Source organism: Corythoichthys intestinalis, chromosome 16 (genome assembly GCF_030265065.1).
Source record: "Corythoichthys intestinalis isolate RoL2023-P3 chromosome 16, ASM3026506v1, whole genome shotgun sequence".
NCBI lineage: Eukaryota > Metazoa > Chordata > Actinopteri > Syngnathiformes > Syngnathidae > Corythoichthys > Corythoichthys intestinalis.
Genome location: NC_080410.1, coordinates 41,134,654 through 41,148,758, shown reverse-complemented (window position 1 = coordinate 41,148,758; position 14,105 = coordinate 41,134,654). Strand labels below are relative to the sequence as shown.

The window sequence follows — 14,105 nt, the reverse complement described above, 5'->3', positions numbered from 1 at the left end:
GCTGAGGGTGAGACCGCCCGCATGCATTCCATCAGGTCCGTCGAGGGGGGAGACCACTTCGCAGAGGCGGTGGGAGAGGCTCTATGCTCTATTTTGTCTGGTGAGAGGTGAGCGACCTCCCTGTACTGTACTACACAGTGGAGCGCCTTCATGAGGTGGTCTATTCTATTCTATTCTATTCTATTCTATTCTATTCTATTCTATTCTATTCTATTCTATTCTATTCTAGGTAAGGCAAATAACAACGTTGGAGATGATTAGAATAAATAAAGTCATAACAAAGCACATATTAATATTTGAATGATGACTTCATCTTTGGATCACTTCTCACACATCAAACATGGGTATGGGAAAAAAATTTTGCAGTTTTGCAAGTCGTCATTCCTAGACTAATCCAATGATCACTGAAGCGGAAAGCAAGCAATGAAGCTGAATGTTTTGTTGTGTTTTGTGCTGCGTGAGCTTGTCCACTTTTTGTGAGGGTGTTTTATCGTCACCTGTGAGTCACAGCTAATTACAAAGTTGTCTATCACATCTGCATTTACTGTCAACGCAAAAAAAGACCTGGCAATGATCTCAAATGCAACACAAGAGAAGATGCTGGCTCTTTATCTGATTGTAGGCAAGTCGGTAGTTTTCCGTATACAGTGGGATGAAAAAGTATCTGAACCTTTTGGAATTTCTTACATTTTTGCATAAAATCACCATCAAATGTGATCTGATCTTTGTCAAAATCACACAGATGAAAAAAGTGTCTGCTTAAACTAAAACCAGCCAAACATTTATAGGTTTTCATATTTTAATGAGGATAGTATGCAAACAATGACAGAAGGGGAAAAAAATAAGTAAGTGAACCATCACATTTAATATTTTGTGGGCCCCCCTTTGGCAGCAATAACTTCAACCAGACGCTTCCTGTAGCCGCAGATCAGTCTGACACATCGATCAGGACTACTCTTGGCCCATTGGCTCATACTGAGGGAAGGAGGTTGTTCCCCCAAATCTCACAATACATTGTAATGGTCATCCTCTCTTTAACTCATTCACACCCAGCCATTTTCACCGGAGCAAGGCCCTTCGCTCCCGGCCGTTTTACTGGATTTTGACTGATTTCGCAAGGCCCACGGAAAATTCTGTTCTATTGCTATTTAAACATGGAACCCACCAAAAGAAAGATTACTCTTTTCATTCAGCAGGAAAAAAGTAAGTTCACATCTTTTTCCATTCTTCAGTAATCAGCATTAGAAAATAGCTTAGTTTGAGCAATTTTCCAATTTCTGATGAAAAAACAGAGAAATTGAGCTTTTTGTGAAAGCATACATTTCAAACATAACTTTGACTTTAACACAGCTATTCTTTGCTTTAGTTACGTCCCAAACATCTGAATAATGTTTTCCTTTTACAAAATAACATAAACAACAAGACAAGTAGAGCGTTTGATAGCAAAGTAACAATTTATTTACACATAACTAACTGAGATGACGCTGTTGTGGCCATGACAGCCGGGTTAACGTTTCCCTCATCGCCACCTGTCTCATAAAGATGGATTTTTTTGAGTCTCTGCGGGGTCTGCTCGGCGAGCAGCACGGACTCAACGACATCGTCTGCTGCACTGGTGGTCCCGGTCGTTCTGCTCGGTCGTCCAGCGCCTGACATCCCGGGCATTATCTCGGTTGTTCTGCTAGGTCGTCCGCCGCCTGGCATCCTTCCGCCGGCTCCCCGGCCGTGTGGCCCGGCCGTTCGTTGCCATTCAATCGGGTTGCGGGTCTTACAAAATGGGCTACTGCCCTCCAGCGGCCAGTTTTATTGCTTTAAAATGGATTTTCAGGTTTGTGCTTTGGAGCTCAGTTGAATCAGAACCCAGGGATGTCTCTTATGAAAAAAAAAAAACAAAAAACGTAAAAGACGTATAAATACGTCTTTGGGACACTGAAACAATTAAAAATAAAACGTATATATACGTTTTTGGGAGCAAATGAGTTAATACAGTGCACTCATCCTGCACAAACACCCTCGAAGCATGATGCTACCACTCCCATGCTTCACAGTAGGGATGCTGTTCTTGAGATAGTACTCATCATTCTTCTTCCTCCAAGCACAGTTGAATTATGACCAAAAAAGATCCATTTTAATTTTTATCTGACCACAAAACTGGCTCACATAACTCCTCAACATCCAAATGGTCATAGGCAAAGTTAAGCTGATTTAAGCAGGGGAACGTTCCGTGCTATGCATGATTTCAAACCATGACCTCTTAGCGTATTACCAACAGTAACCTTGGAATCGGTGGTCCCAGCTATTTTCAGGTCATTGACCAGCTCCTGTTGTGTACTTCTGATTCCTCACCTTTCTTAGGATCATTGAGGCCCCACGAGGTGATATGTTACATGGGGCTCCACTCCGATTGAGATTGATGGTCATGTTTAGCTTCTTCCATTTTTTAATGATTGCTCCAACGGTGGACCTTTTTTCACCAAACTACTTGGCAATTGCTTTGTAGCCCTTTCCAGCCATGTGGAGGTGTACAATTCTGTCTCTGGTGTCTTTGGACGGCTCTTTTGTCTTGGCCATGTTACAAGTTTGAGTCTTACTGATCTGTATGGGGTGGACAGGTGTCTTTATGCAACTATCGACCTCAAACAGGTGCTTCTGATTCAGGATAATACATGGAGTGGAGGTGGACCTTTAATAGACATACTAACAGGTCTTTCAGGGTCAGAATTCTAGATGATAGGTGTTCAAATACTTATTTGCGGCTGAAACACACAAGTAAATTGTTATAAAATCACGCATTGTGATTTTCTGGATTTTTCTTTTTAGATTATTTCAAAACCTAACATGAATTAAAAATTTTTTTATTTTTCTTTAAACCCTGTCCTGTTCAGCTGTTAGACACGGAGAATGGAAGTCTAAGTACCCGGTTGGTCTGAACAGGTTTCATGTTTCACATTGAGAGTATGACATACTCCCAATGTGATCATTCAACATACCTCGTTTATTATGACAAAGCAGCGAACAGGAAGGGGTTATGGGGGAACAGAAGAAAAGAAACACAAGAGAAGAAAGAAAAGAAAGAAACAAACAACAACAAGAACTACATTGAACGTCTACACTAACTACGAATATGTTGGTGCTATCGTCAGCTCGATGTATTTCAGGTTGACACCATGTGGGGGGCCTGTTGACCAGGGAAAGAGGGGGACGGGGGTGGGGGAGTCTATAAGCTAAGTGGTTGAAAGGGGTACAGTGTACACAAATCAGCTCTGTGATCTGGAACCAAGTAATCGTGTGAATCCCTTGTGAGTGTAAGCCCGTTGATGACAGACCCTACGCCGCCCCATGGCCACTCCCGGCACCGGGACCCTCCACCCAAGCGCGCCTTATCACATCCAGCCGCACGCGAGCCCCACCAAGCGCGCGACAGCCACGCAGACGAGCGGAGACGCTACGCGGGCGTCCACCCAAGGCCACGGTCCCCACCCAGCCAGCCCTCAGGGGAAGGGTTTTCAGCGCAGCCCATCCCTCCTCCCGCAGCCCAGCAAAGGAGCCCTCCCCCCAGAACCAGGCTGGTCCCCCGGGCCACCCGCGCACCCATCAACGGGCCTTCAGGCAGAGGCGTAGCAAGCAACATGGGGCCCTTCGAGCGTGTGCAAGTAAGGGGGACAGTTGGACTTGGAGCAATAGCATATTTAATAAAAGTATAATAACGCCTCGGTCTCATAGAGCGCTTTTTAGGACACTCAAAGTGCCCGGCTTCTACTACATTAGGACATAAAACTACAGTAACATAGTTCACTCACCGCTGTCTTGCTTCCTTTTCTCCACTTCTCCTCTTCTGGTTTTTTTTTCTTTCTTTTTTCGCTTCCAGAAGGATAACTTCTCTTCATTTTGGATACACACGCCAATTCAAAAAAGCCAAATTGCCACTTACTCTCATTCTGAGTCACGTTGAGTGGGGGGGTGTAGAGCAAGTGAAGGGGCCCCTTCAGGGAACTCAGACACAAGGCTTTCACTGGCACTGTCGTACTTGTCGCTGCGACAGTGCAGTAAAGCTCCGTGTGCTAAATCTGTTGGCCCGTATGGGGGCCCCTGCTGGCTGGGGGCCCTAGGCAATTGCCTGGTTTGCCTAATGGGACGCGACGACTCTGCCTTCAGGGATGGCCGGCAGCCCAGGCAGAGGGGAGGCCACGCCCCAGGAGCCACGCCATGGAGAAAACTATGAAAATTTGAGAAAGATGAAAATTTCAGACTCCTCCATGATTTCTAAATGGGAGAACTTGCAAAATAGCAGGGTGTTCAAATCCTTCTTTTCTTCACTGTAAATTTGTTTTGAATTACCAAAAAGTAACTTGCCCTATCAAGGGTTAAGCAATGATTTAAAAGCCCACACATTCCTTCAAAAAAAGACCCTCATAATGACAGTCTTTGTGTTTTGCAGCTTTTGGTCAATGTTTGATTTTGGGAATTTGAGCCCATCGCACACTTCATTGAGCTCACTGACATGGAATTTGAGGTGGAAGGCGTGGGAACCGCGGGGGCGCAGATGTCCATGAAAGCCAGTTGAGATGCTACCTAAAGAACAAATGTTCCTCTCAGGGATCTCCTACAGCAGGTGGATGACGCTATTACCACATGAAATGTGGCATCTCACACTCGTAAAAAGACAGATGTCCACATGTTGAAGGATTTACGAACCCGTCGCAGCGTTTAGGGTTCACAGGTGGGTGACGACCCCTTCCGTAGGCCACCAACGCACTCTGGTGTTTGATAAGTGAGCCACGGCAAACAGGGAGACAAATAATGAGCACAATGAGACCTTTGGCTGGCAAGCTCCAGATAAGTCTCCACCTCTTGTTTATATGCTGAAAGAGCTTTTAAGAGTAGATAAGGTGCTTGCAGTCGGCAGGTTGGTGGTAGTGCTGGTGGGAGGTGGAGTTAAGCCTGGCTCCAGTAGGGAGGGTGCCTTGTTTTGTCACACATCGGCCACAAGAAGACAGGAAGTCAGCCGCCGGGGGGAAATGAGAATCTAAATTCAGGCAGACCACAAGAGGAAGAACACATCATGAGCGTGGACGTGGGAGGACAGCGGCGTTATGTGTCCACTTTCAGGATGCACATCAAGTCCAGTAATGGAATCAGAAGCGGCGAGAGTGGGACGACAGACGCGGGTGAGCTTGCTTATTAGAAGAGAGGTCTGAAACTATTTGCGGATGATGTCTCACCTTCATGACGGCTCCTGCTTGAGGCTAGTTGATGAAAGAAAAATATTTGCTCAAGAGGACAAGTCAGCGGACAGTTTTATCGACAACAGAATAACTGGTTTTTGCCAACTATTTCACATTTTTGAAGCGCGAAATGAGATTACTCAATGTTTTAGACTTAAACCCTAAGGAGTGAGCATGTTAGCGTCTTAAGAAGAGTTATTGCACTGTATAACACATTTCATTGCAATTTTTTTTTTGAAGAAGATTTACTTTATATTTGATACACAGTGGTGATCCAATGGAGTTACGTATAATAGGTACTCATTTATCATGTTTTTTTTTTTAATGTTGCAATGCCATTATGATCTGCATTCTAAATTCTCTGTGTATTAACGCGACTGCACAGCGATTTTAGCGTGTGTTTTTATCTCAAAGCCACAACAAGTTGAGACGAGCTTCTGTAAGCCTTGAAAGTGAAAGAATCCTTACGTCATATGCCTAACAAAACTCTCCTAAGTACTCTGCTGTTTGCTGAAAAGGTCAACCATAACACTGGTGTTATGTGTGTGACATCACTGGTTGTTGACAGCATTGACGGATGCTGGTCTTTCAGTGAGGGGAAGCTTAAAGTATGTCCGCCTGTGAGTGCTTTGTGACGGTGGAGGGGCTCAGTGGCATCCGCTCCTCAGTAGGGAAAGAAACTACAGTGCCTGAAGTCAAGTCTTCAACCGCAAGCAGCTACAACAATAAAAAACAAAAAAACACCAGAAACAAGCTTGATTTTTGTTTTCATTTTTGTAAAATTCGTAAAATTAGTTTAACTAGTAAGTCGCCATTGTTGTTGACGCTGCAATGCATTGTGGGCGGTGACGTCAACGGGCGGCGCTGCCGGGCTTTCAGAGTATGACTCTAGCAACATAAAGATGTCATCTGTTCAGCCCTTTCAATTTGAACTCTAGAGGGACATTATTGAACGGGACAGCACTGTTGATATTTCACAAAACGAGCAGCAAAAGCAAAATGAACAAGAAAGACAGGATGAGACGAGACGATGACAAAACTGGTGTTATGCCGAAATGTGCTACATCGGTGAAACGTCCTACAAGACGCGAATTTGACACCCAAAGTACTACTGTTCGCTTTCAGCTTGTTTTTTTTAGATGCATACAGACAGAACATACTAAAGATGCCTTCAGAAAATACTTAAACGGAGTAATATCAAATAAGGGTGGTTTAAATACGCTACATGACTATGTGGTCAACAGATCAGCAATCTGCTTTAATGCTACCACAAAAGAACAATGCTTAAAAATATGAGATGGAAACACATGCAAAAAGTGTTTTGAGGTAATGAAATGGTAATAAAACACAAATACTAAGCCGCTTTTAATCGATGTGCGTATGTGTAGGATGTCTCGCCGCGTAGAAGGAATTGCAGAACTCTGGTAGTGTTCATTAGCAAGTTCGTCTAGTGACAGTGACAGCTGCGGACTCCGTACTTTCGCTGCATGCAAGTAGCGTTCAAGACCACACTGTTTGGCAACATTAAATAACATCACAAGGACCATGTTGTTCTTGTTTTGTTTTTTTGTTTTTTTACATCGATAGTATGTGTATTGTTTATCGATCTATTAGCTGCAATCAGTAGAAAGTCCTCAGGTGAAAACCAATAAATGTGTAGACAACAATAACAGAGTGATTGCGGGAAAGGGTTTATTCAACACGGACCAATTAAAACGAGGGAAAACCGCAGTGAGAGACAGATGAACGAAAAAACTAAGGCAAGAATGCAACCACAAACTGTCAAATGGCAGAAAATCAATATCTTGGCAACCCGCCTAGGATCGGTTTAAAGACACTGCTGACGAGTTGGAATTGGATGCAGGTACGACGTCCGGAACTCATCCCACAGCTCTGTAAAAAAACAATCTGACCAGGAGCAGAATGTGACAAAATCATGCCAGTCGTCATACTAGCTTCATGAGCATCGCACGTGTAAAACATACTGCCCTCCTTAGGTCAAAACATGTACGGTAGATACATATAGATATAGATTTTTAAGTCAGTTGCAATATTTTGTGTGTTTCTAATAACCTATTTTAGTAAAACAGAACAATTGTGGCTAATTAGAACCTACAAGTCTTTAAGTCCGTGGTTCCCTTTAAACGATGCAGAACAACAATTTAGCCTAATCTCCTTTTGTATGAAATAAAATGTGCTATTTTCATCCTCCATCTTGTCATCTTTCAATACAGGCGTTCTTCCTTCTCACCAGCGCAACGACCCTCCTGTCTTCGTGCGGCAGCTGCGGGACTGCTGCGTGAACGAAGGCGAAGACATCACCCTGAACGGCGCCCTATCTGGGAGTCAACCTTTCAAAGTCACGTGGCTGCACAATGGTGAGGATGTATCCAAAAAAAAATTGCTTTCAGGAATCCACTGACCTAAAAAAGTGAGAATAGCTACATCTAGTGTTAAAACTAAGAAATGCAACAGAATGTAGGTTGAACTTAAGCTTCTTGTGCCAGCCAATTTCAATGATGTTTTCATCATTAGCTGCGGGCCAATAAAAAATGGGCAGCAGGCCACGGTTTAAACCCTCCTGAAAGAAAGAAAGTGAATTTTGGTCATGAACTCTTGACCAGAACTTCACTCGCCCCCTGTTGGCAGGTGAGGTGACACGTTTCGGAATCCCCGCCCTGGACGGCGGCAACGTGAGTTTGGTTGTGCGTGAGTGCCTGCCCGAGGATGCTGGAGCGTACACCTGCATGGCAGAAAACATGGCAGGGAAGGCTACCTGCTGCGCAGCTGTATTTGTAAAAGGTGAGGACCAATGAGGGATCGTCTCTATATAAACTGTGTACATGTCACCTACTGCACTTGTCTCGTCAAACCAATAAACACTTATCTTGATCTGACTTATCTTACTGTTTTCTGAACCTCCAGACTTTGAAACCCTTCGCTGCGTGCAGAGTCAAGTTTCTGCAGAAAAGAGCATTATGGGAAGCGAGACGTTACCGCAGGAAGTTCAGCTCAATTCCAGAGGGTCAGTGGGAACGTCTTCTACAAGCTCAGAGCCACAGAGTCCGGCCTCTTCTCCACGAGGTTGATATTCTATTAATATATACTTGTAATTCAGTTTTGTTTCAAAGAGGCTATTTGGTCAGTACTTCTGTAGATTATGAGACCTACAAAAAAAAAACCTGAGAAGTAATGACGCCCAAGCATATACGATTTTGGTTTGAAATTTCAAGTTCTGATCCGACCCATCCTCCAGAATTATTTGAAGTTCAGGATCCAAGGCTCGTTGACATCCTATTCAATGCTACCTGATGCTATGCTAATCCTGACACCAACAATCTCATATATCTAATTACACCCAGTCATGTGTGAACCCACTCAGCCATGTGATAGTCCTGGAGAAAAGTGGAAATGCTGCCCGGGGGCTGCCCCAGGACCCCAGCACCAACCCAGCCAATCAGAGGGGGGAGCACACTTGGCACACCCCCACGGCTCCGGCAAAGGGGCCACTGCCATCCCCCCGGGACCCTGGGTGGTCCCCCTAACCATCCATGCCTCCAATAACCAACCCTTGGGGAAGGGACAGGAAGCCGTGCCACCGCTCCTGACCAGTGTTGGGCACGTTACTTTAAAAAATTAGTTATAGTTACTCACTACTTCTTCCAAAAAAGTTAACTGAGTTAGTAACTGAATTACTCTATAGTAAAAGTAACTAGTTACCAGGAAAAGTTAACTATTTCCGATACTTTAAAAAGAAGTTGTTGTTTGTCAAAGAATTTGAAATTTTCTGAGCAGTATTCGAGTCAGTTGAATAGAGAAGAACGGACAGGTAGTTGTGTTGTTGTGTGTGGCATTCATGTCGTTCTGTTTTATCTCTCCAACACCCGTTTTTAGCTTGTTATCATCTTGTCATAGTCATGAAAAAATGTTCATCGACGAAATATATTAGTTATCATCATCGTTGATGACAACTACACTGATTCAGTGTCCTCTATATTTTCGTGCGAATGTTTAGCCCTTGAAGACAGTTTTTATTACCATCTTGAATTTTGATAAGTATGTGGATTATGAGGAGGCCCACAAGAAATCTATCAACAAAAGACAAGAAGTCTGCCATTTTGTTTGAGAGTATTCAGTAGTGCATGCATGTCTAACATGAATGAACCCACACATGAATCTTTTCCAGATCAGACACAGGATGAACACCATTTTTGGCTTAAAGCAGCCATTATTGAGTCATTTTCACCAAGTCCAAGGGTCCTTAATATAAGAACATCTTCAGGAAACGTCTTGTGGGGGCAAAAACAGGAAAATACATCACCTCCGGTTTTTGCGTGATAGCCATACAATAATACAGTGATGTCAGGAAATTACTCCAAGGATTACAAATGTCTTGAGGGAAATAAATACTACAGCATTCCTCCTTTTAAAAAACATCCTGTCTTTCCCTTGCAGAGGTTATTCCGAAGAAGAAAGCCAACTCGGGAATCGGTAAGAAACATTTTACCTGTCCATACGTGATAATTTGCATCTATCGCTGTCAATGGAAGTGAAAGACATTTTAGTGAAAATGTTGAATAGTGAAAATAGTTGGAAATATGAAATTTGATGCTATAGCAAATAAAGTGTAACTGGAAAACATCTTTGAGCATCTGTAAATGTGCTCTCAAATAAAATGCATTATTATTATGAAATTATTATCGTATAAAATGGAAGAGGTGATAAGGGTTAGTGATGAGGTAATGAGGTCAAAGGTCACAGAGGTTTCTTTGTATGTTTGTGTTCAAGATAACTCGAGAATTTAAAAATGATGATGATTATTATTATTTTTATCATATAAAATGGAAGAGGTGGTTAAATTTTGGGGTAATGAGGTCAAAGGTCACACAGGTTTCTGTGTATGTTTGTGTTTAAAATGACTCAAGAATATATAAAAAGGATTATTTCCAAACATGCATGATATTTTTGTAATATGAAATTTAAAAAAATAGTCAATTTTGGGGTAATTAGCTCAAAGGTCACAGAGGTCAGAAAAGGAATTTTGCCATAATTTGAGAATAGATTAACCTATTTAACCCAAATTTGCAGTGTCGGAGATATGATGAAAAGAGAAAGGGTCAAAGGTCACAGAGGTCATAAAAGGAATTTTGCGATAATTTGATAACACATTTGCTTTTTTTTTTTTTTTTTTACTCAAATTTGCGATGTAGGTGATATGATGCTAAGAGAAAGGGTCAAAGGTCACAGATGTAAGAAATATAGCAATGTTTTTTGGCTGCTTAGGCAGGGGTCTGCTCTCTCGAGTGCTTCTCTAGTCTGTAGTATTATTATTAGTATTATTTTTTTTGTTGGAAATTATTTTAAACATTTTTTTAGAATGACATTTTAAGAAAGAAGAAATTATATTTTATTGGAGGTAGGTAGCGTTGCCAAACGTTCTACTCAAGAGTAGCGTTACTTCTAAATAATGTTATTCAAGTAAAAGCAGTCATCTAAAAATTTACTCAAGTACAAGTAAAAAAAAGTATTCATTGAAAATACTCAAGTAATTAGTAACATTGAGAGTAACTGTGTACAACATCTGATTTAAAAAAAAAAAAATAATAATGATAGTATATTTTTTTCTCAGCACAACTTATGTTATTATTATACTGTACTATAACCTATTACATGACCATATTGGACCAAAAAGATGACACAAAAATAATCAAATTCAAACCAGATCAACACTATGAAACATCACCAAGCCAAAGATCATGAGTGCCCTCTAGTGGAGAAAAAATATTGTTATGTCTGATTGGTATAATGGAGTCATTTGGTTATCGTTGCAATGTCTTATAGGTGAAACTGAGACAGCCACTGTCCTCATCTCTGGCAAAAGTAAAGATAATATGTAGAATAAAAAGGAAAAATGTAACGACTCTAGTATAGCCCAAAGTAGCGGAGTGTAAAAGTAAGAAGTATTGCGTGGTAAAACTACTGTAAGAGGTACCGGTACATATATGTCAAAAAATTACTCAAGTAAATGTAATGGAGAACATGCAACGCATTATTACCCACCTCTGTATTTTATTTATATGTTGTCATAACACAAAAAGTTGTCGCGCATGTATGTGTTAGGATCTCTTTTGTTTCTACTTCACACAATTAGCAACACAGTAGCTCTCTGTTGTCATGATAGAGTTTATCTGACAAGCCAGTTTCCTGCCACAGTTTCCCACACGCTTGCTTAAAAAAAGAAAAAACACAGTTTTGTATGTGTGTGTGTGTGTGTGCTATTTTAAATTGTTGTTGTCATTCTTCCTGGCAGGTCCAGTTTTACGCTTGGAGAATCCACCGCAGCTCGTGGAAGTCAAGGCGGGACTGCCAGCGCGCATCACGTGTCGCTTCACCTGCAGCCCACCCGTCGTGTCATGCTGGATCCGAAACAAAAAGCAGGTGCTGTTTAATCTTTTTCTGACCAGTGGCGCCACCAGGGGGTGGCCACGGCCACCCCTATAAATTGGTTGGCCACCCCACTGGCCACCCTGCTTGCCACTATATCGTTAGATTGTTGTAGCATCAGTGATGCATTTCATCCCAAATGAATGCATTTATTTTGTTTTGTTATATGCAGGACTGTCAAATTTATCGCTACAACGGGCAGTAATTAATTTTTTAAAATTAATCACGTGAAAATATTTAGCGCAATTAACGCATTCACGGTACGACTCATTCACGCATTGCCACAAACAGCCTACAATGGCGCCTTTTTACTTATATACAGAGATATGAGGCAGAGTGGAGTAGATACAAGCATTCATTGGGGCCGTGCTTTTAATGGGCAAAAGCTTTGTCATCTCTCCCACAGCAACTATAAATATTGTGGGAAGCAATGTGGGGAACACTGACAGGAGTTGATCTTTTTCTTAACACCCTGTAGTGTACCCAACGCAGAGAAGATATAGCATTTGCAGCCACCACACACAGGCATGGTTGCACCACTTCCCATCATGCATTTGGGCAGAACAGTTGAGTTGCTACAGTATCAGCTAAACAAATACACTAGATGGCAATATTTAGTCACAATATACAAACTCACATTTATCCTTTAAGAATTACAAGTCTTTCTATCCGTGGATCCCTTTCACAGAAAGAGTTAATAATTTTAATGCCATCTTGTGGATTTATTGTAATAATAAACAAATACAGTACTTATGAACAGTATGTTGAATGTATATATCCGTCTTGTCTTATCTTTCCATTCCAACAATAATTTACAGAAAAATATGGCATATTTTAGAGATGGTTCGAATTTCGATTAATTACGATTTTAATTTTTAAGCTGTTATTAACTAGATTAAAAATTGTAATCATTTGACAGCCCTAGTTAAATGTACACCGTATTCCTAATATATACATAACCTAATAAAACAGAATTGTTGTGGAACTCAAAATGTTGACTGGACAGTTATGGACTATGCACATTAAATCATTAGTAACATCAAATATTACACAATACACCAAAGTATATCAGTAGCCGTGTACTTAAGTCTTACTGATAGTTTTCCGCTGAACTTTTTACTGCAATAATATAATGAAAACCTGAAATTCTGGCTTTTAGTTTTGGCCACCCCAAGATTTTAAGTGGCCCCATCTGGCCACCCCTATGAAAAATTTCTAGAGGCGCCACTGTTTCTGACAAATTAAATTGCAGTATTTCCCAGTGCGAGATTCATGACCTCTCACGGCACGTGTTCGATGCATGTTCACTATGTATTGATGTATTGATTGTTTGTTTGGGTGACTCTGTTGTTGAAGCTAGTGGACGGTCCTGAGGTTTGGATCGAAAACTCAGACGAGAGCAGCACGCTGGTCCTGGCTGAGGCTGCGCTTCAGCACACGGGGCGCTACACTGTGGTGGTCAAGGACCGCAAGAGCTCGGCCCAACACACGCTTACCCTCTCTGTCATAGGTAAGAAAACAGCTCACAGAAGTTACCTGAAGAGCTGTAATGTAAGTCGAGGTACTGCTCACCAGACAGGCCACAGCCGCCCGCTTCTTGTCCTCTGGTTTCCTCGTTGGGCCACGGGAGTCTCGTTCTGTCCTGGTCGGGACCCTGCTACGACGGGGGCAGCGCCGTGCTGGGCTACGTGGTGGAGGCGCGATCCGAGGGAGCCGAGTGGAGAGAGCTCGCGGCCCGTTGCGCCAGCACATCCTACAGGGTGTGCGGCGGTCTTCTCCCTGGGGAAGAGTACTGCTTTCGGGTAAGGGCTTACAACGCGGTGGGAGTCAGTGAGCCCGGACCGGCGTCCCCTGCGGTCACCATGGACCACAAGGGTGAGCCCTTTAAATCATTTGTGTCTCAGCACTGCAGTAACAACAAATGGAACTAGAAAATGCCATTTCTGGAGGAATTGCGATGGTGGATTTGCTTTGGCAGATAAACCTCTCGGGGTCACTTCCTGTTAATTGGGGGCATTTCTGAGTCACTTTCAGTTGATGTCTTGTCACTTACTGTTGATTTGGGGGCTTTTCAGGGTCATTTCCTGTAGACATTGGTTCACTTCCTGTTCATATCGTGTCACTTCCTGCTGATAGCTTTAGCAGGTAAACACCTTTGGGGTCAATTTCTTTTCATATCAGGTCAACTCTTGATTTGAGGGCATTTCAGGGTCACTTCTCGATTTCTCGGCTGCAACTTTTTCAAAATGCTGCTGCTCGATTTTTAACAGGTACACCTAGACGTGAGCATATTACACCCGTGCTATCATCACTCCACTGGCTTCCAGTCCATTTTAGAATTGATTTTAAACTTTTACTGTTTGTTTTTAATTCTATTAATGGCCAGGCTCCATCTGATTTATCGGAAATTTTAACTTTTCGTAACTCTGGCAGGAC

The 14,105-nt window shown here is 42.3% G+C and overlaps 1 protein-coding gene across 2 annotated transcripts in view; it reads left to right on the top strand.

Annotated features, from left to right (window-relative positions):
- Positions 1-4,643: 4,643 nt before the first annotated feature.
- Positions 4,644-14,105, top strand: part of mylk5 (myosin, light chain kinase 5) — a 33,641-nt gene continuing 24,179 nt past the window's right edge. Inside the window, exons 1-8 of one of the 2 annotated variants that reach the window (XR_009067348.1) lie at positions 4,644-5,168; positions 7,460-7,603; positions 7,875-8,027; positions 8,151-8,309; positions 9,681-9,716; positions 11,536-11,663; positions 13,026-13,179; positions 13,245-13,544. Coding sequence is in view for 1 of the 2 variants with exons in the window: in XM_057861428.1 (XP_057717411.1) it covers positions 5,063-5,168; positions 7,460-7,603; positions 7,875-8,027; positions 8,151-8,309; positions 9,681-9,716; positions 11,536-11,663; positions 13,026-13,179; positions 13,245-13,544 (1,180 nt within the window). In the remaining variant the exon portion in view is untranslated. The remainder of the gene's footprint in view (positions 5,169-7,459; positions 7,604-7,874; positions 8,028-8,150; positions 8,310-9,680; positions 9,717-11,535; positions 11,664-13,025; positions 13,180-13,244; positions 13,545-14,105) is intronic. The other variant, XM_057861428.1, reaches the window with a different exon arrangement.